The sequence below is a fragment of the Bombina bombina genome, chromosome 1, assembly GCF_027579735.1.
Source record: "Bombina bombina isolate aBomBom1 chromosome 1, aBomBom1.pri, whole genome shotgun sequence".
Taxonomy (NCBI): Eukaryota; Metazoa; Chordata; class Amphibia; order Anura; family Bombinatoridae; genus Bombina; species Bombina bombina.
This window is the reverse complement of record NC_069499.1, coordinates 1,120,010,045-1,120,036,198: the sequence shown is the minus strand read 5'-3', so window position 1 is coordinate 1,120,036,198 and position 26,154 is coordinate 1,120,010,045. Positions and strand designations below refer to the sequence as shown.

The window sequence follows — 26,154 nt, the reverse complement described above, 5'->3', positions numbered from 1 at the left end:
CTGAACTAGGGCAGCTAGGCCGATATCACTGAACTAGGCCGGCTAGGCCAATATCACTGAACTAGGCCAGCTAGGCCAATATCACTGAACTAGGGCAGCTAGGTCAATATCACTGAGCTAAGCCAGCTAGGCCAATATCACTGAACTAGTGCAGCTAGGCCAATATCACTGAACTAGGGCAGATAGGCCAATATCACTGAACTAGGCCAGCTAGGCCAATATCACTGAACTAGGGCAGCTAGGCCAATATCACTGAACTAGGGCAGCTAGGCCAATATCACTGAACTAGGCCGGCTAGGCCAATATCACTGAACTAGGCCGGCTAGGCCAATATCACTGAACTAGGGCAGCTAAGCCAATATCACTGAACTAGTGCAGCTAGGCCAATATCACTGAACTAGGACAGCTAGGCCAATATCACTGAACTAGGGCAGCTAGGCCAATATCACTGAACTAGGGCAGCTAGTCTAATATCACTGAAATAGGGGAGCAAGGCCAATATCACTGAACTAGGGCAGCTAGGCCAATATCACTGAACTAGGGCAGCTAGGCCAATATCACTGAACTAGGGCAGCTAGGCCAATATCACTGAACTAGGGCAGCTAGGCCAATATCACTGAACTAGGGCAGCTAGGCCAATATCACTGAAATAGTGTAGCTAGGCCAATATCACTGAACTAGGGCAGATAGGCCAATATCACTGAACTAGGGCATCTAGGCCAATATCACTGAACTAGGGCAGCTAGGCCAATATCACTGAACTAGGGCAGCTAGGCCAATATCACTGAAATAGTGTAGCTAGGCCAATATCACTGAACTAGGGCAGATAGGCCAATATCACTGAACTAGGGCAGCTAGGCCAATATCACTGAACTAGGGCAGCTAGGCCAATATCACTGAACTAGGGCAGCTAGGCCAATATCACTGAAATAGGGCAGCTAGGCTAATATCACTGAACTAGGGGAGCTAGGCCAATATCACTGAAATAGGGCAGCTAGGCCAATATCACTGAACTAGGGGAGCTAGGCCAATATCACTGAAATAGGGCAGCTAGGCTAATATCACTGAAATAGTGTAGCTAGGCCAATATCACTGAACTAGGGCAGATAGGCCAATATCACTGAACTAGGGCAGCTAGGCCAATATCACTGAACTAGGGCAGCTAGGCCAATATCACTGAAATAGGCCAGCTAGGCTAATATCACTGAACTAGGGGAGCTAGGCCAATATCACTGAAATAGGGCAGCTAGGCCAATATCACTGAACTAGGGGAGCTAGGCCAATATCACTGAAATAGGGCAGCTAGGCTAATATCACTGAACTAGGGGAGCTAGGCCAATATCACTGAACTAGGGCAGCTAGGGGCTTAAATCTAAAACTGATATTGTGGTTCACATTTGGTTGTCTAAATGTAATACCAACCTGTTTCAACCTCAGGGTCATAGGCTCTAGTTACTAAATTGTTTTTATCTTTGTATTATTAATAATTTCAGCTATAAATTGTGTGTGTGGGAGGGAGCGGTGTAAAGGGAATGGTCAGTGCATTGTGTGCTATGAAGAGCGAAATACAGAGCATGTGTTCTTGGGGGTAAAAGAAAACATGATAGGGAACACCTGTTGCCTTACTGACATAATCCCCCTATAACTTCTCATATTGCTCCATATAAACCCTGACTACAAATTCTCATATTGCTTCTTATAAACCTCCTTTATTTAACCCCATGGCTGCAAGAGAGGGAAGCAAGGCATTACACAAGAAGACGCTTTAGCCTTCATTGCCCACCAAGACAAATATGATTCAATATAAACAGTTTGTTATAATCTTTTATCTGTAAAGCACCAACAAAATGTACAAATATAACAACACAAAATGAATGAAAAATTTCTCCAGTGTAATAGAGACTCTACTTAATATGGAATTTGATCACTTTGTAAATCCTTTTTCCTACAATGATCCACTCATGCTGGATATCGATATTTCTAACCATCCAGCTATAGGAAATAAGAGAAAGATCTTTTCCCTGCCTGACACAGAACTCTCTTCTTCAGCATTCCATTTTAACCTCATCATCATTTTCCTATACAGGCTGTGTTTGAAAACAAAATAATAAAAAAAACAACAACTGTCTATAATTAATCAACACCAAATGATGGCAGTTAGAAAAGTTCTCCATTTTAAACCTCTAGACAACATTGCAAAGTACTGCTGCTTATGAGTCCAGAGCTAAACATACCAAACAGCTATAAAGTTTTGTGCCTGACCCAAGCAATGCCAAATGGGAGGAAAAGAACTGTAGTGTTTAAAGCAGCCCCCTCTTAGCTGGATAAGGGAGGTGGGAGGGAGCTGAGCACACAATGACAGTCTTTTACTACTGCCTCTTAGCAAGGGGCCTGCATGATATAAGACCCCCTCTTCATTGCAAAACACAATTGCTGTTATTTAGGAAATATATTCTGCAACTCTGTGTGATCGTTTAAGTTAAGTTGTAATACATGACACCCTTCAAGTCCCCATGTCACCTAGAAGTGCTCAGTGGGTCCTAGGGTGCTTACAGCATAAAATCTTGCAGACCATCAACTGGGTAATTGAGAAGCATTATTATTAAAGGGACATAATACTCAGATCAACTGGGTTATTGAGAATCACTATTATTAAAGGGACATAATAATTAAAGTTCTATCATCCATATGAAACCGTAGAACTTAAACACATTAAATATTTTTTAATGTACAGATTAACATAATGTATTTGTCTGTGTGAGAGAGCACATGATAAGGATCAACCACTTACAGGCAGATTGTGTTACTATATAGGGAAATGACCTATGTCTTAGTTCCACAGGTATCTAAGTTATAAAACCACTGCAAGTCTCTTTTAAGCAGTGTTGCTCTGCTAGTTAAAAAAGTGTGATGCTCTGCAAATCTATGTGTTTTAAGAAGTGATGTGTAATGAAATTAATAAACAAGGTACTGCACCTCTTATTATGGAGTGATTTCCTGCAGACGTCTCTCTATCGTTAATGAACAATGCTCTCTGCATATCTGTAACTTCAAAAATTGTCACCATATCTAGGCTTTCCTCTATCTGTCCCCCGCTGCTTGGACACCAGGTTCGTGCTGGCACTTCTGAAGGGATGGCATGGTGCCACATTTCGCCCAGCAGTGGCAATCCTGAGGACATGGCAGAGGGGGCAGCCTATCACAGTCTGCTGGGAACTTAACATATCTCAGGCCAGAAATACTTACTCATGCATAATGTAAATGAAAAGAAGCAGCAACTACAGATACTCTAAGAGAGTTTAGAATATATATACACATATTATATGTATTGAGGTTTAGAACACTTTGGGCTAGTTTGCAGTGCAGTTTTAAACTTTATGATCAAACAATATGCTATTAGTCTATGGAGCTTTTTAAAGGCTAACACCAGTTTACAATATGTATCACTGCAATGTGAACTAGCTTTTTGTTTGTATGATGATTATACCCAGTGTAGGTTCCATATGCAGTGGGTTGTAGCTTTCTCCTCCCCAGTGTCCTCACACTCCAGCATAAAGGTGTATTGAATTTTGATGTTGTTAAGGTGGTTTAACTCCCTTATTAATGATTAACTCCCATATGACCTGGAGCCAGAAGACGGGGTGAACGCGGGAAAGCACAAGCAAAACCAGACAAGCCGTTAGTATACTTCAGCTGTGTCAGAGCAGCCACTTACTGTAACTCTTACTTGAGTGCAAGAAGACACTGGCACTTTAATAGTGTTGTCTTTTAGATATGCTGGTTGTTGCAAGTATCCCCTTGTGTCAAAAACAGCAGGTTATTTTTTTTATTTTATTTTTAATTACTATCTGGTCAGGCTGGAGATTGTGTACTGGATAAATGTTAGGTTGGTTTTTTTCAGGAACAACTAATAATTGAACGGCTGTTAAAGGATATAATGTAGTGGAGCCACATACAAGGAGGTTAGCAATGAAGATAAGCAAAACAGTTAAATGTACTTAAAGGGAAACTCAATCAAAATTAAGCTTTCATTATTCAGATAGAGCATGCCATTTTAAACAACTTTCCAATTTACTTCCATTAAAAGAATGTGCACAGTATTTTTATATTTAAACGTTTTGAGTCACCAGCTCCTACTGAGCATGTGCAAGAATAAGTGTGTATGCATTTGTGAATGGCTGATGGCTGTCACATGATATGTCTATGCATTTGTGATTGGCTGATGGCTGTCACATGGTACAGGGGGAGTGGAAAAAGACATAACTTTTAAAATTGTCAGAAAAAAAATCTACTACTCATTTAGAGTTCAGACTAAGTGCTATTGCATTGTCTTGTTATCTTGCATTTATTGTTTATGCAAATCTACTGTGTTGACTGGTCCTTTAAAATTGCATGCTCTATCGGAATCATGAAAGAAAAAATTTGGTTAAGTGTCCCTTTAAACCCGCTGTTTCTTAAAGGGACATAAAACAAGTTGGGATAGAGACAAAATATTATAATATGTACTTTAATTACTTTACCTGCAAATTTATACTGCAGTGCATCGCAATAACCCTTTCTTTTTAGTTTCTGAATAGTACAGCTCTAACTCCCCCCACACAATTCCTTTTATGGCTGTATCTATGTTTATTGTTCTTTCGGTAAAATGCAAAAGTGAATAGGGAGTATCTGCTGGAGCATGCCTAGAAGCTGTGAACTCAGTTGAAATACAATGCCGGTGTCTAAACACTGATAAGAGGGGTGGAGTTGGCTGCTCCAGGCAGTTTAGCTATGTAATTCATTTTGCTTATTTTTCAAAATTATTTTAAAATACTTGCCAGCAATTTTTAAAAAAATTTTTTATGCAAACAATTTTAAAATTAATCATTTTGAATTTCATGGTCGTTTAAATACATTTTGAAATGTCCTCTTTTAGATTAAACAAGCAAAAAAACACTAGAATACCCCTTTAAAGGGACAGTCTAGACCCATTTTTGATTACTTATTGTTACATACTAGAGAAGCATCCTGCAACTGGTTTCACATCTATAAACTTGTAAGAAGTACATGAAACATCTAAATATTCATTGTTTGTTAGGAGCCAAAAATCGCCTCCAAGCTCCGCTCACCTGTTATGTGTATATTTTGGCTTGATAAGTTGCTCCAATCACGATCACCTCTTAAATTTTCCTACTCACACACGCTGAGTTGTGCATGTGCAATTTGAAATAGCTAACTGAAAAATATTAGACGTACATTGATAAACTGTCATGCAAGAAAAAAGCCTGGTCAAGAAGAAAGCTGTGGGCGGAGCTTGGTTTCTATTTTTGACTGCTAACAAATAATGATTATTTATACGTTTTATGTATTTCTTACAAGGTTATAGATGTGGAACCCATTGCAAGATGCTGGTCTGGTATGTAACAATAATAAATAAAGAATAATAAAGAATTTATATTGGATCTAGACTGTCCCTTTAAGTGAATAATGGCCTAAATATAATTCACAAAGTGCCCCTTATTAGTGGCATTCTAGCTTTATAATACACAACAAATGAAAACTTCTAAAGTAAAAGGATGACGAGAACATGCTACTAATTATACACAAAACACTTAAAGGGCCACTGTAAGTAAATATTTTCTATGCCTGTTACTAACTAACTACCCCAAATATGCTTTTTATCAATAGCATTTCATTAACATATCTCTACCGTATATCAGAAATCTTGTCTGCAAATTTAATTGTTTTCCAAACCCACTCCGTGGGTATCCTTTGCTCTGTACCAATCCGTTTACAATACCTAGGTTTCAAAATGGCGCTTTAAACACAAAGTTATTGGTTTAAGTATTTTGAACACTGAGTGCTGAAAATAGTGGGCAGGATAACGTGACATCATCAGCGAATAAAAGATATAACTTTTAGAACGTTATGAAACTTCGTTTTGGAGAAAATATAGGTCAGTAGGTTTTAATTAATGTTTATTAGCTTTAATATGTTAGTTGTTTAGCTTAAAAATTATAACAGAAAGTAATCCTTTAAAGGGACATTATGCACTCATTTTTTCTTTGCAAAAATGTTTTGTAAATTATCTATTTATATAGCCCATAAAGTTGTTGTTTTTTTAAAAATGTATAGTTTTGCTTAATTTTAAATAACATTGCTCCTAACCAAGTCCAAAGTTTTAGGAGAATACCGTCAGATACCTACTCCAGCTTGCTCCTGTTTATGTAAAGGGTCTTTTCATATGCAAAAGAAGGGGGAAGGGGGAGGGTCTTATTTCCCACTTGCAATGGGCTTTCCAGCTAACTTTTCAACAGAGCTAAACTGAGCGCTTCTAAGTAAGTTGTTAAACAGTTTTTTTTACTGGGTTTTTATATCAGTATCTGTGCATCTTATTCTTTATAGTAGTGTCTATTACATGCAGTTATATGAAAATTGGTGTATAATGTCCCTTTAAAGACTTTGTCATTTGTATGAAATTCTATTTTTTTTAATAAATTCCTCTTCTTGTATTGTTTATCCCCTGAGACAGTAAATCAGGTCAGGTATTATCTCTCAATATCAACACACAATGTTCAAAGTCTAATCCTGCGAGACTACTGTTCATCTGCATCTATAATATTCACTAAGTGCAATTTCTAGTCCAAAGGCAGCAGACAGGTATACTCTATGCACTATTTTATATAACAGTATTATAGTTTTGTAGTAGTAATAAAAGCTAATCTTGATACTTTGATGCTGGTCTATGGTACATCATTATGGGGCTAGCTCTAAAATTCTATTTTGCACAACAGCAATTTGTTATTCATAATATCATACATAATTGTACCCAAAAATAATACAGGGTGATGAAGACCACCAGATTAGCTGCTGATCTAAGGCATTAATATGAACATTTCTTACTAGAAGGCTTCAGAAATATAACATATATATATATATATATATATATATATATATATATATATATATACACACACATATATATATATATATATATATGTCTAAATGTGTGAGGACACATTAAGTCCTGTGAGTGCCCTCCCACATTTAGACATTTCTATACAATTATACGAGGACAGCACCCGTGCTGTGATTACACCTGTGCGGAAGGAGTGCTGGGCTACCAACTATGTATCATATATATATATATATATATATATATATATATATATCTGCACACAGCAATACAAACGTCCATGTGTGACTACTTTGCAGTGGCATGTCAGTAGAAGACTTCAGAAATATGATATATACAGGGTGGACCAAAAGTAGGTATACAGTACTGATCATGTCATGGTATTTTTATTTAATTTTTATTTCACATTATTATTTATTTTCACTTTACTTGACTTAACACCTATGTACTTGTTTTTTTGGGGGCGTAGTAAAAGAGAGGGTTTTTGAGAACAAGCCTCACATAATGGAAAAATTAAAGATCATCTCGAAAGCATTTATTAACATTGGTGCTAACTGGAATTTGTATGTTACTGTGTGTCATAGTGTCAGGGACAAGTTCCAGGAATTATGCAACTTTGATGGAGTACATTTCAAGCACCTAAGAGACTAAACATGAGCCCATCAGTACTGTATACCTACCATTGGCCCACCCTGTGTGTATATATATATATATATATATATATATACTGTATATATTATTATTATTATTATTCTTTATTTATAAAGCGCCAACAGATTCTGCAGCGCTGTTCCTAGGTAACAAAGATAAAAGGACAGTACAATATGAGACACCAGACAAAATTTAACAAACAAATACAGGAGTAATTGGGAGCCCTGTTCCCGTGGGAACTTACAATCTAAATGGGTAGGAGGGTGAGTAACAGGAGGTGGGGAATGCAAAGGTGGGAATGATGTTAGTGTGAAGTTAGATGAGGGCAACTATTAGGCAAGTGGAATTAATTAGTTACTGATTTGGTTATAGGCTTCCCTGAACAAGAAGGTCTTTAGGGAGCGTTTAAAGGAGGAGAGGTTGGGGGAAAGTCTGACAGCACGAGGAAGTGCGTTCCAGAGGGTTGGTGCCGCACGAGAGAAGTCCTGTAGTCTAGCATGAGAGGAGGTGATGGTAGAAGAGGCAAGGAGAAGATCGTTGTTGGATCTTAGGGGATGGGCTGGAGGATATTTGTTGATGAGTGAGGACAGGTATGGGGGGGCTGCATTGGTAAGGGCTTTGTAGGTCAGAGTGAGAATTTTGAATTTACTGCTGTAAATGGGAAGCCAGTGAAGGGACTCACAGAGGGGTGCAACAGATACAGAGAGTTGGGAGAGGTGGATTAGCCTAGCAGAGGCATTTAGGATGGATTGAAGGGGGGAGAGGCGGGAGAGAGGAAGGCCAGTTAGTAGGTTGTTACAGTAGTCAAGCCGGGAAATTACTAGGGAATGGATTAGCTGTTTAGTAGTTTCAGCACTCAGAAAAGGACGAATTTTGGAGATATTGCGTAGGTGGTTGCGACAGGATGAAGAGAGCAATTGGATGTGGGGTATGTAGGACAGATTGGAGTCGAGTGTAACTCCAAGGCAGCGGACTTGGGGTGATGGTGATAGTGGTGTCACCGACAGTGATAGTAAAGTTAGAAACTGGAGTAGAATTAGTTGGGGGGATTAGAAGAAGCTCAGTCTTGGACATGTTGATTTTTAGGTGGTGAGAGGCCATCCAGGAAGAAATGCCAGATAAGCAGCCGCTGATGTGGGAAAGGACAGAAGGAGAGAGTGCAGGGGTGGATAGGTAGATCTGAGTATCATCAGCATAGAGGTGATAGTTGAAGCCATAGCTACTAATAAGTTTACCCAGTGAGGAAGTATAAATAGAGGAGAGTAGAGGGCCTAGAACAGAGCCTTGAGGTACTCCAACAGACAGAGGCAGTGGAGAGGATGAGTCGCCAGCAAATGAGACAGAAAAGGACCTATAAGAGAGATAAGAGTGGATCCAGAAGAGGGCAATGTCACAGAGCCCAAGGGAGCTGAGAGTCCGTAGGAGGAGGGGATGGTCAACAGTGTCAAAGGCAGCAGACAGGTCAAGTAAGATAAGTATAGAATAGTGGCCATTGTTTTTAGCAGAAAGAAGATCGTTAGTAACCTTGGTATATATATACTGAGAGAAGTGCACTCACAGGAACAAACAACTGGCTAAATACCATTGTTAGCCTGTTCTATGGCGATTTACCACCTGGGTGCAGCTTTTTAGCCCAATAATGCTTTTCACAGAGTAGAACTTTCCTGTAGTAAGTATATCAGTCTGATCCCGTCTATTACGGTCAGTCCAGCGCCGAAATACCAGGCAATTCCTCTCTGAACAAGGAACACAGCAACCCCAGACGATCGTTTCAGCCTTTATAGGACCTCGTGAGAGAGGTGTAGCCATATTCCTCTAAGCACACTGAGCAAGGAGTCCACGTCTGGTTGCCCCTTTTTCCCATAGGGAGCCTAAATACATACTGAGAGAAGTGCACTCACAGGAAGGAACAACTGGCTCAATACCATTGTTAGCCTGTTCAATTCGATTTACTACCTGGGTGCAGCTTTTTAGCCCAGTAATGCTTTTCACAGAGTAGAACTTTCCTGTAGTATATCAGTCTGGCCGAAACGATCATCTAGGGTTGTTGTTTCTCTTGTTCAGAGAAGAATTGCCTGGTATTTCGGTGCTGGACTGTCATTGGGCAGGGTCAGACTGATATGCTACAGGATATTTTTTCTCTGTGAAAAGGCATAGTGTGCTAAAAGAACGCGCACCCTGAGTTGCAATAGAAACAAATAGGCATGGAAGTTATTCTAGCTTTTGTTCTATCTCAGGAGTGCTGTCCTCTCTCTTTTGATATTTATACAAATTACTCTTGGGTCTCCCTAAGAGTAATGGGGGAAACCAGACGTGGACTCCTTGCACACATGCCCTTAGAGAGATACAACTGCACCTCACTGACGAGGCCCACAGAAGGACGAAACGATCATCTGGGGTTGTTGCTTCCCTTGTTCAGAGAAGAATTGCGTGGTATTTCGGCGCTGGACTGTCATTGGACAGGGTCAGACTGATATGCTACAGGATATTTTTCTCTGTGAAAAGGCATAGTGTGCTAAAAGAACGTGCACCCTGAGTTGCAATAGAAACGAACAGGCATGGAAGTTATACTAGCTTTTGTTCTATTTCAGGAGTGCTGTTCTCTCTCTCTTCTGATATATATATATATATATATATATATATATATATATATATATATATATATATATATATATATATATATACATATGCTCAAAAGAAACGACAACCTCCTTGTAAGTGGATATGACCGTAGAGGTACACCTTGGTATTCTTAGAAAACATAGGCAAACACACTATGCACAAGCCTTGTATATATAAAACTTAATGAAAATGTATTTGATGTACATTTAAAATGAAGTTGAAGACAAACTCACAGACTGGCGCTTTCTCAAAGATATCTATGTCGTCCTATTGGCTGATTGGATCAGCCAATAGGATGAAAGCTCAATCCTATTGGCTGATTGCAACAGCTAATAGGAATTTTTCCCCTTTAATTCCTATTGGCTGATAGAATTCTATCAGCCAATCGGAATGTAAGGGACGCCATCTTGGATGACGTACCTTAAAGGGAAACTTCATTCTAAGTTGACCATCGGAAGAGAAGAGGAGGATGCTCCTCGCCGGATGTCTTAAAGATGGACCTGCTCTGCGCCGGATGGATGAAAATAGAAAATGCCGTCTGGATGAAGACTTCTGCCCGTTTGGATGAAGACTTCGGCCGCTTTGATGAGGATGGATGTCCCGTCTTCGAAAACTGTAAGTGGATCATCGGTGGTTAGTGTTAGGTTTTTTTAAGGGTTTAGTGGGTGGATTTTATTTTTAGCTTAGGGTTTAGGCAGTAAAAGAGCTAAATGCCCTTTTAAGGGTAATGCCCATCCAAATGTCCTTTTCAGGGCAATGGTTAGCTTAGGTTTATTTAGATAGGTTTTTATTTGGGGGGTTTGGTAGTGTGGGTGGTGGGTTTTACTTTTGGGGGGATGTTTGTATTTCTTTTTACAGGTAAAAGAGCTGATTTCTTTGGGACAATGACCCGCAAAAGGCCCTTTTAAGGGCCATTGGCAGTTTAGTGTAGGCTAGGTTTTTTTTATTTTGGGTGGGCTTTTTATTTTGATAGGGCTATTAGATTAGGTGCAATTCATTTGTATTTGTGATAATTTTGTTTTTTTATTTTGTGTAATTTAGTGTTTATTTTTTTTGTAATTTAGATAATTGTATTTAATTAATTTAATTTATTTTATTGTAATGTTATGTTTTATTGTAAGGCAGGTTAGGTTTTATTTTACAGGTAATTTTGTATTTATTTTAACTAGGTAGTTAGTAAATAGTTAATATCTTTACTAACTAGTCTACCTAGTTAAAATAAATATAAACTTACCTGTGAAATAAAAATAAAACCTAACATAGCTACAATGTAACTATTAGTTATTTTGTAGCTAGCTTAGGTTTTTTTTACAGGTAAGTTTGTATTTAGTTTTAAATAGGAATTATTAAGGTAATAATTGTATGTTTAATTTAGATTTATTTTAATTATATTTAAATTAGGGGGGTTTAGGGTTATGCTTAGGGTTAGAGTTACGTTAGAGTTAAGTTTAGGGGTTAATATATTTATTTAGTGTTAGTGATGTAGGAGGCCAGAGGTTTAGGGGTTAATAACTTTAGTATAGTGGCAGCGACATTGGGGGCGGAAGATTAGGGGTTCATAACTGTAATGTAGGTGGCAGCGATGTTAGGGGCGGCAGATTAGGGGTTAATAACATTATGTAGGTGGTGGCGATGTCGGGGTGGCAGATTAGGAGTGTTTAGACATGGTTTAAACATAACTTTTTCTTTCCCCTTAGACATCAATGGGGCTGCGTTACGGAGCTTTTCATTCTGCGATCGCAGGTGTTAGACTGGCTCTCCCCAAAGCAGCGCTTGTATTTCGGTGCGGTATGGAGCTCAACGCCACCATATCGCCCGCACAAGCCTGCTTTTTTAAAACCTGTTAAAACCTGTAATAGCAGCGCTTTAGGGAGGTGAATTGAAGCCGCTTTTGTGGCGCTCATTAATTTCCCTATATCGCTCAAATCTCGTAATCAAGCTGACAATTATTTTTTAAAAATTTGCATTTAAAAGTTATAAAGGCTCAAAGATATGAGGTCTCAGGGCTGCAAAGGGCTTTAACGTTGAGATACATACATACACGTCTAAATATATATATATATGTACATATGTATTTATGTGTATTTATTTAGGTATAGATATATATAGTACACAAATACCATCAGATATACGTGGAAATATGTATTTCTGAATAAATAGAACATATTTAACTATGTGAAGAACATTGGAATAAGAAATATACATATTTTCATGTTGGGTTAGCGCACTTGAGAAAATGTGAATGTGTTAGCACACTCCATTGAAGTCTATTTGGGAATAAGTTAACGTGGTTGCGATATTCTAACTTTGGCTTTTTGTGCGCATCGGGTTAGCAAGCGAGCAAAAACTTTGTTACTTTCAACTTGTAATACACGCCCTGTCTTACGCGTGCAAAAAACTTATTCGAGTGGAAGCAATAAACAGCACTCCACTCGTAATCTAGCCCTAGGGCAGCAGTGTTTTCAACAATGTATAACATTGCTATAAACATTGTTGCAAACACTGCTATCAGGTGGCTAAAGACACTTGTAGGCTCCTGAGGTCACTTAGGATTACTCTTTACAAAGATACCAAGGGAACTAAGTAAAATTGATTCACGTCACTTAGAAAGTTGTTTCAATTCCATGCTCTATCCAGTCTATTTAAGTTTAACTTTACTGTCCCTTTAACGTTTACTCGCATATGTTTGATCCCTTTCACCAATAAGCCTTTTGTTGGGATTTTAGAGCAGAATTAGAGCTCTTATCATGGCAAAAACGTCTAGAGAGCCCCTCTGCCATTTCACTTGAGTTGAGTGATGTCATCACTAGCACGTGCCTGTCTATTACCTGCCAAAAGAACAAATCTCTGTTTAAAAAGTGCCTATAGATCCCTAAATACAGGCTCTGATTGCCAAGCTTGCAGCAAGTACATAGGGAGTGGATTGCAAAGCTGCATAACATAACCAGCCAGACAGGTTAATATTTGAGTGAAGACAAATGTAATCTACTATTACCTTCCATAGGCACTCACAAGTCCTAGTTTAGAAAAATAGTTTCCCATTTTTTATTTGGAAAACTTTAATACATCATAAGAAATGTCCACGTTAATATATAAACCTTTTTCAAGAAAACACAAATACACAGTTGGTGTATTTTTTTCTGTCTTGAAAAAGGCTTATACACTTCTTATGATCTTTTAAAGTTTTTTAAATAAAAACATGGGAAAATATTTTTGGCAATGCTTCTGGATAAAGCCAATGCTTGCACTTTAATTCCCCCATCTTCACAATTTTTTTTGCCTCCACCTGGGGGGTTCAAGGGGGGCTTTACCAACAGCGGCTGGGGTAATGTCAGTTTTACTCAGGTTATCATAGGATTACCCGGATATCTGACTTTACCCGCAACATATATATAAATATATATATTATATCTACCCACTATCACAAAAATAATATTATTTATAAGAGAAAGAGAAATTGTCACATCAATACTGCATCACTTTATTTTGAATCTGACCTGATTTAGGACTAGAACTAAACTGTATCTTTTGCACCACTTAATCCACACACATTTTAGAGTTAAACCTAGTAATGGTCTAGAAAAAAAAAACTGCCAGTAGTTTTTATTTTGGTGACATTTTTTGCTGTGTTTTAGCTCAGACCAGATCTCTTGGAGCAGGTGACAATGCTGTTGGCTTCCGTCTACAAAGCGTTGATATTTTAATATGTATCTATTACTGCTCAGTTAAGTAGCTTCATTTAATAGACATAGGGGTTCATTTATCAACTAACCAATGCATCTGTTTCTGCGCGAGACTTCAGCCTCACCGGAAACAGGAGTTAAGAAGCAGCGCTCTTAAGATTGCTGCTCGTTAACTCATCCGCCACCTCTGAGGCAGCAATCGGATACGATCAAGTTGATTGACACCCCCAGCTAGCGGCCGAAATACTAGAAATACTTGTGCAATGATAAATGCCGACAGGGTATGCTGTCGCCATTTATCGATGTGCAGCACACATGATCTGCTACAGCGGATCATGTCCGCCCGCACATTAGTACATCGGCCCCATAGGGTCTTCTGTGGGGAAACAGTCAAACATTTAGAAAAGTAGTGTCTTGCTTTTCAGTAGTTTCCAGGAACCTGACCTTGCATAAAAGTGGAACCACCTGCATAGATGTTTCACTACAGCAATGTCTGTTCTCTCCCACGTTACTCCGGATTTATTTCTCCCATCTTCTGCATTATCACGTCCTCCAGTGTCACCATACAAAATTCTCCCCCACAAGATACTATCCTTACAAACGTGGCATAGTGCCCAAAGCTTCCCGCGGAGGGCACTGACCTCAACATGCTCCATGTGTCAAAATGCCAATGTAGTCATGTTATCAAAGATACAAACACTGGTAGAAGATAAGAACACATTTATTTCCCTGTTTCGTTTTCTATTTAGTATTTAGACATTTTTGTAACTCCAAAAAATTACTGCACCTACCACAGCAACAGGAAAGCTAGGTCACAAATGTATAGCGGTGTCTTGCTTTACAGAAAATTCTGTTTTGTTAAAAACAGGGAGCAAAACTCAGCTATGCCCACACGTAGAACAGCAATAATGCCTGCTGAATACATTTTATATCCAGGTACAAACTGTTGTTGACTTCTGTGTAAACACAAGTATGTTGGATATACTCTAAAAGAAACATAAAAGTGCAAATAAATTAAATGATTCAAAGGGTTTAAACATATAGATAAAGTCAGTTCTAGAGCAGAAATGCACTACTGGGACCTAGCGTAACACATCCAATGAGACAATGACAAGAGGCAGATGCTCCTATCCACCAATCACCACTGCATTGCTGCTCCTGAGCTTACTCTCTTGAAAAAAGCACCAACAATGGTGCAAAACGTTTTACACTAATGGAAACCATATTGCTTCAAAGGGAGTTGTGGTAGCTATACTCATCTTAAAGGGACACAATACACATATGCTAAATCACTTGAAAGTGATGCAGCATAACTGTAAAAAGCTGACAATAAAGAATCCCCTTAATATCTCTATGTAAAAAAGGAAGATATTTTACCTCAAAATTTCTTCAGCTCACCAGATTAAGTGTTGTGTAACTGTAAACAGTTATACTTCAGCTGCTGTCCAGCTGCAAGTTGAAAAACCCCCAAAACAAAACAATAACCATTTAGCATCAGCATTGCTGAGGTAATGCATTGCCATTGCTGTGATCACATGAGATTTCAATGAAATCTCATGATATTTCATAGAACTTACTTAAACTGAAGATGACACACTCCCTTGCAAGTCCTGGGACAAGCATCCTGTCTGGCTGCTTAAAGTTTCTTTACAGTGGGGTGTGAATACTTAGGAAATTTGAAGTAAAATATCTTCCTTTTTTACATAGAGATGTTCAGATGAAATTTTCTAGCCAGATTTTTACAGCTATGCTGCATGAGTTTCAAGTGCTTCAACATTTGGGTATCATGATGTCCCTTTAAAACTTATGGGGAATGAATAAAGACACTAATATAGGAGCATGTGTTTAAAAAAATAAGAGTAATAGTAAAGCACTTTAAAGTTAAGATACAGCACTTTATAATCTTAGGTCAGATTAATTATTAGGAATTTAGTTATAATTATATGACACGATAAAAGGAAATATTCAATATAAGTGATTAATATTTTTTGTATTTTTGTTTAGGTGTATAATATTATTATATATTGGAGTAGTCACTGTAATTATATAATTTGTATTTTTGTCTAGACATATAATATTAATATATATTTGTATTGTCACTTTAATTATATTTTTTTGGTTTGAAGTTATGTAATTTTGTGTCTCACGTGTTATGTTTAAATTTTAATTAACCGCGTTTTAACTTTCAAAATAAGATCAAGACATATCACGGCATATAAATGGTATTACTTTATTCTTGCTCTCCATTGGCTAATCAGGACCCTCACCAACAACGGACCTGTTTTGGGACTGAAATCTCTGACATCTCAAAATGGAACTCTTTAATTAAAGGGACAGTCTACACCAGAATTTTTATTGTTTTAAAAGATAATCCCTTTATTACCCATTTCCCAGTTTTGCATAACCAACACAGTTATAATAATATAATTTTAACCTCTGTGATTATCTTGTATCTAAGCCTCTGCAAACTGCCCCTTTTTTCAGTTCTTTTGGCAGACTTGCAGTCTAGCCAATCAGTGCCTGCTCCCAGATTAATTCACGTGCACAAGCACAGTGTTATCTATATGAAATATGTCAACTAACACCCTCTAGTGGTGAAAAACTGTTAAAATGCAATGTGAAAGAGGTGGGCTTCAAGGTCTAAGAAATTAGCATATAAACCTCCTAGGTTAAGCTTTCAACTAAGAATACCAAGAGAACAAAGCAAAATTGGTGATAAAACTACATTGGAAAATTGTTTAAAATTACATGCTCTATCTGAATCATGAAAGTTTATTTTGGCCTAGACTGTCCCTTTAAGCCACCTTTGTGAAGTATTCTTATTGGTTTGGACATTTTGCTTCTTATAGGACAATATGGACCTTTTTCTCAACTGACTTGTTTGAGAACTGAAATCACAGACGGCTCGAAAGAGAACTTCAGCATTAGTTCATCTTTGTGAAGTACTGTTCATTAGTTCAAAAATAAGACGGACATTTTAACTACAAGCAGAATATTATTGGCTGTACAACACCATGTGTTATTTAGAATGATCGAAGTACCTGAAAGATATAATGTATTATTTTATGATTGTACTAAAGAGATTTTTAAAAATTTAAAGTTTATTAAATTACATTTTTAAGATTAAGTTAATATTTTAGTTATTAAATATATAACAGTTTTAAAGAAAATATTGTAAGATTATAGATTAACTTAAAGGGACACTAAACCCAAATATTTCATGATTTTTCTTTGTTCTCTTGCTATTTTAATTTTAAAAGCAGGAATGTAAATCTTAGCAGCCAGCCCATTTTAGGTTCAGCACCATGGATAGTGCTTGCTTACTGGAGGCTTACATTCACCCACCAATAAGCAAGCATAAACCAGGTTCTCAACCAAAAATGGGCCGGCTCATATGCATCACATTCCTGCTTTTTAAATAAAGATAGCAAGAGAATGAAGAAAATTTGATTATAGGCGTAAATTAGAAAGTTGCTTAAAATTGCATGCTCTATCTGAATCACGAAAGAAAAAAATTAGGTTTAGTGTCCCTTTAATTATAATCACCACTGACCAATGAGCGGGAAAAGCTCTTTTGTAAACCATACACCTGTAGGTGCTACAGGAGCTTGGTAGGAGGACCTTGTACAATATATAAAGATTGTAAAGTTTTCTAAGTGATATAGCTCTTTTCAATGTGATTTATTTGCTCTTGAGAAAGGTGGTTGATCTGCGGAAATGCATAGAGATACGAGTTGCTTTTAAACAAGTTGTTTTTAAAGTTTTATTAACCCCATAAACCAAACCAACATATATATATGTTGTGCAGTACTGGCGGGAGGAAATCCGGGAGGCGGGTGGGCGGCCCAGCAGCAGAGGGGGAGGGAGAGGGCCCTACACTGCAGAAAATAAAAAAAGGGAGAGAGAGCGAAGGGGCATTACCATATGGAAAAAATGTGGGGTGGGGCTGTGGGGGGGTCACTAACTGGCGATCGTGGGAGGGGGAGGTGGTGGGACCACTACACTACAGAAAAAAATAATAATGTGGGTGACCAGTGGGGGTGAGGGAGGGAAAAGATCTGTTTGAGAGGGATCAGGGGGTGGGAAGTGTCAGGTGGGAGGGTAATCTCTACACTAAAACTAAAATTAACCTTACAAGCTACCTAAGTAAGCCCTTCACTGCCAGGAATAATAGATGTGTGGAAAATAGCTGCAATTAGCAGCCTTCTAATTACCAAAACGCAATGGCAAAGCTATATATGTCTGCTATTTCTGAACAAAAGGAATCCCAGATTAGCTTTTACTGCCATTTGTGTCATGATTGTATAAACAGTATGTTAAAAATTAAGTGAGAAACCGAAAGTTTGTGAAAAAATTAAAGTTTATTTTATTTGATCGCATTTGGTGGTAAAATGGTGGCATGAAATATAGCAAAATGGGCCTAGATCAATAATTTGGGTTGTCTATTTAAAAAAAAAAATAAAAAAAAAATATATATAGTTTTGACAGGTAAATAAAAATAAGGCTCTATTTCTGTTTAAAGTGATAGCAAAAATGCTACAAATTCACCGGTATTTTGGGCAAGTTTTTCTCCGAAAGTCCCGGTAGTGAAGGGGTTGAAGCCATTGAAGATTTATATGTAAAGAGTCTTCTTTTTTTAGTAACATCGAAGAGTGTAAAGAACAACCTGCTGAGGCTGGCACTGCCGTATGATATAGATCGGAAAGTGGTCATTGAAGAAACCAGGGCTGGCAGCGGCCCAAAAGGGAGGTTTTCTTGTTATTTTGTTTCCTATTTGCATAACTGTATTTGTATACTCTGCTCCTGAGCCTAGCCAGGTATATTTTTCCGCAAAGGATACCAAAAGAACAAAGTACATTTGATAACAAAAGTAAATTAAAAAATGTTTCTTAGAACTGCATGTTTTAACTATGAAAGTTTAAATTTGACTTTCATGACCCTTTAAGTGAAAGTATTTATACTAAAGCATTTTTAAGAATATTATTTAATATGGTTGCCCCATTCATGCAGATCATATAAAGATACACTATAACATCAAATCATGTAACACACTAAATGGAGTCTATTCTCAATGTTACAATATAGATGCACATTAACATACTATGAAGAGAGATGCAACTGCATACTCTGCAATTATCGTACTGTTCTTACCCCTGCTTCAGAGATTAGTTCTGTCAGGTTCCTACAAGTCTTGCTGCCTACATTACAATTAACTCCTACTGGACAACCAATGAACCTCTCACATGCTTCTAATACACAGGCAATCATGATGTGTGCCCCTTGCCACGGCCTATTGAATGGTTATCAGAAGCAGCTGTCTTCTAAGCCTAATACACAGGTATCATGATATGCCCCACTAACTTAATCCTAACCTAATATATGGATATATATCACCTTCTGCTAATATAGAGGGGGTAGAGCAGATATATTTAATTACCCCTAATGAATATAAATGAGAACAAAACCTCTCAACTACTTCTAATTCACAGACCAATCTCCAATACACAGACAGTAGGCCATATACCTCTCACCAAGTGTTAATGTATATACATTCAACTCTCACTTCCTCATAAACACAGAGTCAATAACCTGCTTCTTATTTGTGCTAAAAGATTACATCAGGACCTCTCATCATCTCCTAATACACAGAATTCAGGACAGATACATAACCTCTGTATTTCATAAACAGAAACGAGGAGATCAGTATACTCTATGAAGACATTTAAATAATATTTATGTGTAAAAATAAAATCCTCTAATAATGTCACTAAGTATTTAACCCTTGCAAAAGGGTTAAAACATAGAGGTAAAGTTGCTATCTTAGGTGCAATGCATTACTGTTCTTGAGGATACAACCATTATGTCAATTAAAGAGACACTAAGTGCCAGATTACAAGTGGGGTGCTTAATATAAGCAATATTAGCGCTCCACTGAGTAATACCGGTGCACGCTAATGTGGGCTGGTATTACAAGTTGTTAGCAATGCAAACACAAGCTCACGAAAGCATGCATCCATAGGTTCCTATGGGAGCCTTGTTCTCATGCCGTGAGATACGGCATGAGAACCTTGCACAGCGAACGGGGTAAGTCCCGCAGCAATGGCAGCAAAGTGTAAATATATATGTATATGACTATATACATATATATTTATGTGTAAATATATATGAGCATTTAGAAAATTAATAAAAAATCTGATCTCTGGTTAATTTTATAAGCGCTAATTGCTACTGTGAGCTCGCGGTAGCAATGACCAACCACTTGTAATGGCTGGTTATTTATTGCGCGCCCACAAATTTGCCCGTTTGCAGGCGTGCAATAAATTAGAGCTCCACTTGTAATCTGGTCCTAATATATACAGACTTTTCCACAGCACTGTATTTCTTAAATTCCTTTATTCTCTGTTAAGTTACAGACATAAAATAGCGATGTTTCGAGTGTTGCCACTCTTACTCATGCTAGCATGAGTAAGAGTGGCAACACTCGAAACGTCGCGATTTTATGTCTGTAACTTAACAGAGAATAAAGGAATTTAAGAAATACAGTGCTGTGGACAAGTCTGTATATATTATCGTGATTGGGGGAGCCTGGCAGAGTCCCTGTCTTCACGTGCACTGGACTCTTCTTTGTTGCTGTACTAACAAGTCGTCACATTGCTGTAATCTGGTCCTAAATAGATTGTATGCACCTCAATCTAATTATGGGTTCTGTAATTTTTAAACCTAGGTTTCACTGCAGGTATTTGAAGGAGAGTTGCTGCACAGGTGCAAACACATCAGCACTGGAATGCAGTGAAAGTGAGACTCAAATGTTCCTTTAAGAGGAGAATACAAAGTATCAACCAATCATCAACTATGTCTTCCTCGGTTATAGCACAAGAGAAATCCAGGCTCATGACTCTGAAGGGCCATTTTAGGGGAAATACAACATGTTCTTATTTGTTAGAGTGTGTATATTGTTATCACTAGTGACCATGTAGCTCTATGGGCTAGATTACAAGTGGGATGCAAAAATATTAGTGCCACTATGCATTAACATGAATATTGCTTCCATTTTAGCTCATATATAAGAACAAAGGCATTTTGTTTGCACTCAAGCAACAGTCTAGCACAGTGTTTCTCAACTCCAGTCCTCAAATACTCCTAATAGCCCAGATTGTAATATCTTAACTAAAGCACAGTTGAAATAAATCAAATGATGAGAGCAGGTTAATAACCATGGTTACTGATCGGCTGATTATTTTACTTGTGCTCTAGATATCATAAAAATAGGGCCTATTATTAGTACGTATCGTAACGACTGGTCTAGGGCTCGCTAACATCTGCATGTTGGATATTGCAGGTGCGCTAAATGCCTCACAGTTTGTGACTACTGCTGCTCATTAAGTTGCAGGCCATTCCATTGCACTTAATTTTTCTTTAATTATTACATATACCTAATATACAGATATCCCTATAGGTACCTGCAAATCTCTCAAGGAAAGCATAATTTAGGATGTTACCTTGTACAATGAAATGAATACCTCTCACCTCCTCCTAACACATTATGCTATATAATTCTTACCTCAACTAAAAGACAGAAAAAGCAAGTCACCTGATACACAGATAAAATCTCTTACATACTACCCACCTTCTCATGAAAATCCAAAATGAAAAAATCTCCTCCTAATATGCTGTCAAATATGTAATTGACATGTAATATATAGACATGAAGGGATGGACCTTCTACATATATACAGACAATCAGGGTATATACAAATCAAAATAGTACATGTACCTCATATCTGCTTAAAGGGCCATAATAGAAGATGAATGACATACTGTAATTCATTAGAGCATGTCATTTTAATATTATCGACCATAAACTACACACAACAGGACATACAGAATACCTCTCAACATTACATCCTCTAATTATATAGACATGAGGTCAAGTATGTAACAGTTCCACCTAATAAACAGCAAACCTCACATCTGTCATCTCCAAGGCAAACATCTGGATGCAAACTTCTTATCTTCCTTAATGAATACATATTACTCTCACATTCACCTAATCTACATACATCATGTACCTTTCACCTACTCCTCTTCAAACCAACATGCATAGATACATACATACCTATTACTTGTACAGGGACACTTACCTCCCAAGTACTATTAACTGTCACCTCCTCCTAATACAGATGCTCAGGACATGTACCTTTCACTTCCTATTGTATAGACACCACAACACATGCCCCTCACCTCCTTCTAATGTACAGAAACCAGGACATATAACCCTCACCTTCAACTAATACACTGATGTGGGGACATAGACATCTTCTTACCTCCTAATATAGAGACAGCAGAGCACAAATATTTCACCTTCTGATAATGCACATTTTTTTACTTTTTACCTGTCACCTCCTCCTAATATAGAAACGTAAGACCTTTGCCCTTGCATATCCCATATATACCCGATAACACTGGACCAGAGGACGTTAGTCTACAGTAATTGCAAGAAAGCAGACAAGAATGACCCCACCCCCTGACATAGCTAACTACAACTCCCTGATCACCCCAAATCACAACCTTCCTCTTCACACAGAGGTTCAATCGGTCCACGACACAAAGTTAGCAACACACTATGTTGTAATCGCTATCTTTAATTCCATCTGTCATACAGTAAAAACGTAATCGTCGCCCAGACAGCAATAAAACGTTGGGGTCTGCAAATCACAGTCCTCCACTAACAGCAGCAAGTCACTGTGGGACCCGTACACCCCACACACTTACCTTCTGTGCAGAGACCCCCCTGCAGAAGCAGGGCACACAGGACCCAGATCCATGGCTTCTGATCCATTCTTTCAGTGCCCACTGGTTGCCATACTTGCCAGCCTCCACTTTGCCAGTCTTTTTTGCTCTGTGTCCTCTCCCTACTTTCTTATTTGTTTCTTTTCTCTCCCCCTTCCAGAAAGTTTTCAGCTCCAGTGCAGGCTGCCCAGCTTCATTCCTGCACAACACTTCCTGCAGGGAGGGGAGAGGGACAGAGGGAGGGAGAGGCGGGGGCCAGCACATGCCCTGCATAGGAGTGGCACTCACTTAGCTGTGCTCACAGCTCCTGCTAGCCGGCTACTGGCGTATATCTGCAACCTGCCAACTAACCTGCAATAGTAAGGGAGGAATAGTATATATTTAATCGGCTGTATAGGAAATTGCAATATGAAATCTGCGCATGAGCGATTCTCTTTGCTGTCCAGATTCATTCATATTCGGGTGAGCCAAACCTATTAAAAATGTTAGTTTTTTTTTCCTTATGAGTTGCATCGCTCCTAGCTCGTAATGATATCATTATAGTTAGATAAATGTATAATTTGCAGGGTGTTTCACCATTCTTAGTGAATCTGTACTACTAGTAAGTAGTAGATTCGCCAATTCCTAATTCATCAAGTTCAATAAGAACAAAATATCTCTTACCTGTTAATTTCTCAGCTCCACAGGGAAAAAAAAGTGTCACTTAGTAATCCACAAACTAACTTCAATAACTTTTTTTTATTATTTCATTTTTTATTTCTACATGATGTTTATTCCCTAATATTAGGGAGTTACTATAAATTTGAATTATCCTTATAGAATAGTTTACCATTAAAAAAAAACATTTCCGTTCAAACTTAAATTAAGTATTTAAAAGGACATGAAGCTCACACTTTTCTCTCATGATTTAGAAAGAGCATGCGATTTTAAATAACTTTCCAATTTACTTCTATTATCTAATTTGCTTCATTCTCTTGATATCCTCTGTTGAAAAGCATATCTAAATAGGCTCAGTAGATGGTGATTGGTGGCTGCATGTCCATGCCTTGTGTGATTGGCTCACCCATGTGCATTGCAATTTCTTCAATAACAAATATCTAAAGAATGAAGCAAATTAAATAATAGAAGTAAATTGGAATGTTGTTTAAAATTGTATTCTTTATATGAATTATGAAAGAAACATTTTGGGTTTAATGTCCCTTTAACAATTTTCAAAATCTACTTAAAGAACCCATTTTATTGTAGGAAGTTTTCTATCCTTTTAAGTCCAGGAAGATTTATTGGGAAAGGGGTGAATTGTTTTGTTTTTTTAAACAAAGAAGAAAGATGAGTTTTAAAGGGGCAGTGTACAGTAAAATTGTTTTCTCGTTTACAATGACTTGTTATACCATTTACAGAGTTTTTTAAATGTGTGGGAAATTGCACCTTTAGGTATAATTTTGTATATGAAATAGATGTTACTGTTAATTTACACAAGTTCTCCCTGTCTTCTTTTTTACTGTTTACTCAAAGACCAATACTTAGGGCCTGGTATTCAAAACCTCGCTGCTCAGGCGAGCTATTCTAAGAAGCCTCGTCGTTATGGCGAGGCCCTTAAAAAAAAAATAGAAACACAAATTTTATTTTGAGAAATGTTGATGTCGCTAGTGTTCTTTATTTTAAACAGAGACTCATACATTACAATACAAGAGCTAAAAAAATTCCCAAAGATTTTGTGTGATTTCTCTCCACCATGCCGGCGAGGTTTTGAACACCAGGCCCTCAAAGACAGCAATGGAAATGAACATTTAGTACCTCTCTGTCACAGACACCAAATTGGAGCAATATTTTATCTAAACCTTCTTGTTTACAGGTTTTTGTGTAACCAGAACTTAAGTTCATAAATGTTCAGTATGGGTGGGGAAACAATAGACAAAATCAGATATTTCAAATGAGAAAATAAAGGGGAAGGAGGTATTTGTAAACAATTTAATACACTCCAGTAGGAAAAAATGGACAAATGGGAACATATAAAAGGAAAGAAATATTAGTGTATGCTGTCCCTTTAAGGAGAAAAGACTTGAAAAACTAAAATATTGAAATTAATGAAATAAATGACGAAAAATAAATGAAAACAAAAGATAAACAGTGAGAAAATGAATCTGTTTACTCTTAAAGAGACTTTTGAGTGTAAAACATATTTATTTTGCTATAGCATTTTATTTTTAAAAGAAATCCTCTGCTTTTAAAGATGGTGATGTAGCTGGGATTTGGACTATCCATAAATACGTTTTATTGTAATCCCTGAGAAATCTTTATCAAAACATTTACATACAACAACTACCATAGACTTTGACAGCAATTTTTGTAGAAATAAAATAATCTTTCCTAAAGTACTAGAATATAACCCAAAAGTCAATTTCTTGAAAAATAAAATAGTCATGAAATAAATCATTTTATTTTTACACAGGAATGTTCCTTTAATGGGTAATGCAGGAGCGATCTGATATCTGGCCCAGAGGATACCCAAATAATTCTGTATATTGACACCAAGGTTACAGGAAGCACCAATAGAAATGACAGCTTCTATCAATGTCCTCTTCACTTTCTTGAAAAAGAGGTGTTCACAGAGAAAGCTGGATAGGTAGTAACTGAACAAGTCAAATATGGCAGAACCAGAGCATGTTATGAGAAGGCTTTGAGTGTCTGAGAAGTCCTCAGATAAGGAGGGTGCTACTATTTATAACACTGCTGAGTGAAGAATGGTTACTACAACATGCTGTGTGTAAACAAGGCACTTGCTAGTTACATTATCATCAATAAATTAGCACAGTTCGCAGAGCCAGTAACTTGTATTTTGTATCCTGCAAGGCTTGGTACAAGATATACAGGTAAATTAAAAAAAGAAGATACACACTTTGCAACAATTTGTGTCAATACGCTCAATCCATCTGCATATGTTCATGGATATTCAAAAATAAATGCAAACTAATACAAGTCCTTCAATTCAAGTGTGCAGGGAGAATCATACACACTAAACAAAATTAATCAGAGAGAGCATGTCATTTTAAACAACATTCCAATTTACTTCTGTTATTTAATTTGCTTTGTTCTCTTGGTATCCTTTACTGAAAAGTATACCTAGGTAGGTTCAGGAACAGCAATGCATTATTGGAAGCTAGGTGCTGATTAGTGGCTGCACATACAGTATATGCCTCTTGTGATTGGCTCACCTGATGTGCTCAGCTAGCTCCCAGTAGTGTGCATTGTTGCATCTTCAACAAAGGATACCAAGAAAATGAAGCAAATGTAATAATAGAATTACATTGGAGAGTTGGGTTTCATATCCTTTTAAAGGGACAGTATACACTCATTTTCATATAACTGCATGTAATAGACACTACTATAAAAAAATAAGATGCACAGATACTGATATAAAAATCCAGTATAAAACTGTTTAAAAACTTACTTAGAAGTTCTAAGTTTAACTCTGTTGAAAGGGTGGCTGGAAAGCCCACTGCAAGTGGAAAATAA

At 37.5% G+C, this 26,154-nt stretch overlaps 1 protein-coding gene and 1 long non-coding RNA gene across 2 annotated transcripts in view; one reads left to right on the top strand and one right to left on the bottom strand.

The window, feature by feature from the left end:
• The window catches only part of ERBB2 (erb-b2 receptor tyrosine kinase 2), a 202,807-nt gene extending 179,856 nt beyond the window's left edge, over positions 1–22,951 (bottom strand). The window contains exon 1 of the mRNA XM_053698075.1: positions 22,624–22,951. Coding sequence (XP_053554050.1) covers positions 22,624–22,690 — 67 coding nt within the window. The 5' untranslated portion in view covers positions 22,691–22,951. The remainder of the gene's footprint in view (positions 1–22,623) is intronic.
• On the top strand, positions 22,930–25,461 carry LOC128645242 (uncharacterized). Its single transcript, XR_008400088.1, has 2 exons — positions 22,930–23,103; positions 25,091–25,461. It is a non-coding gene; the product is annotated as an uncharacterized LOC128645242 (long non-coding RNA).
• The last annotated feature ends 693 nt before the right edge of the window (positions 25,462–26,154 follow it).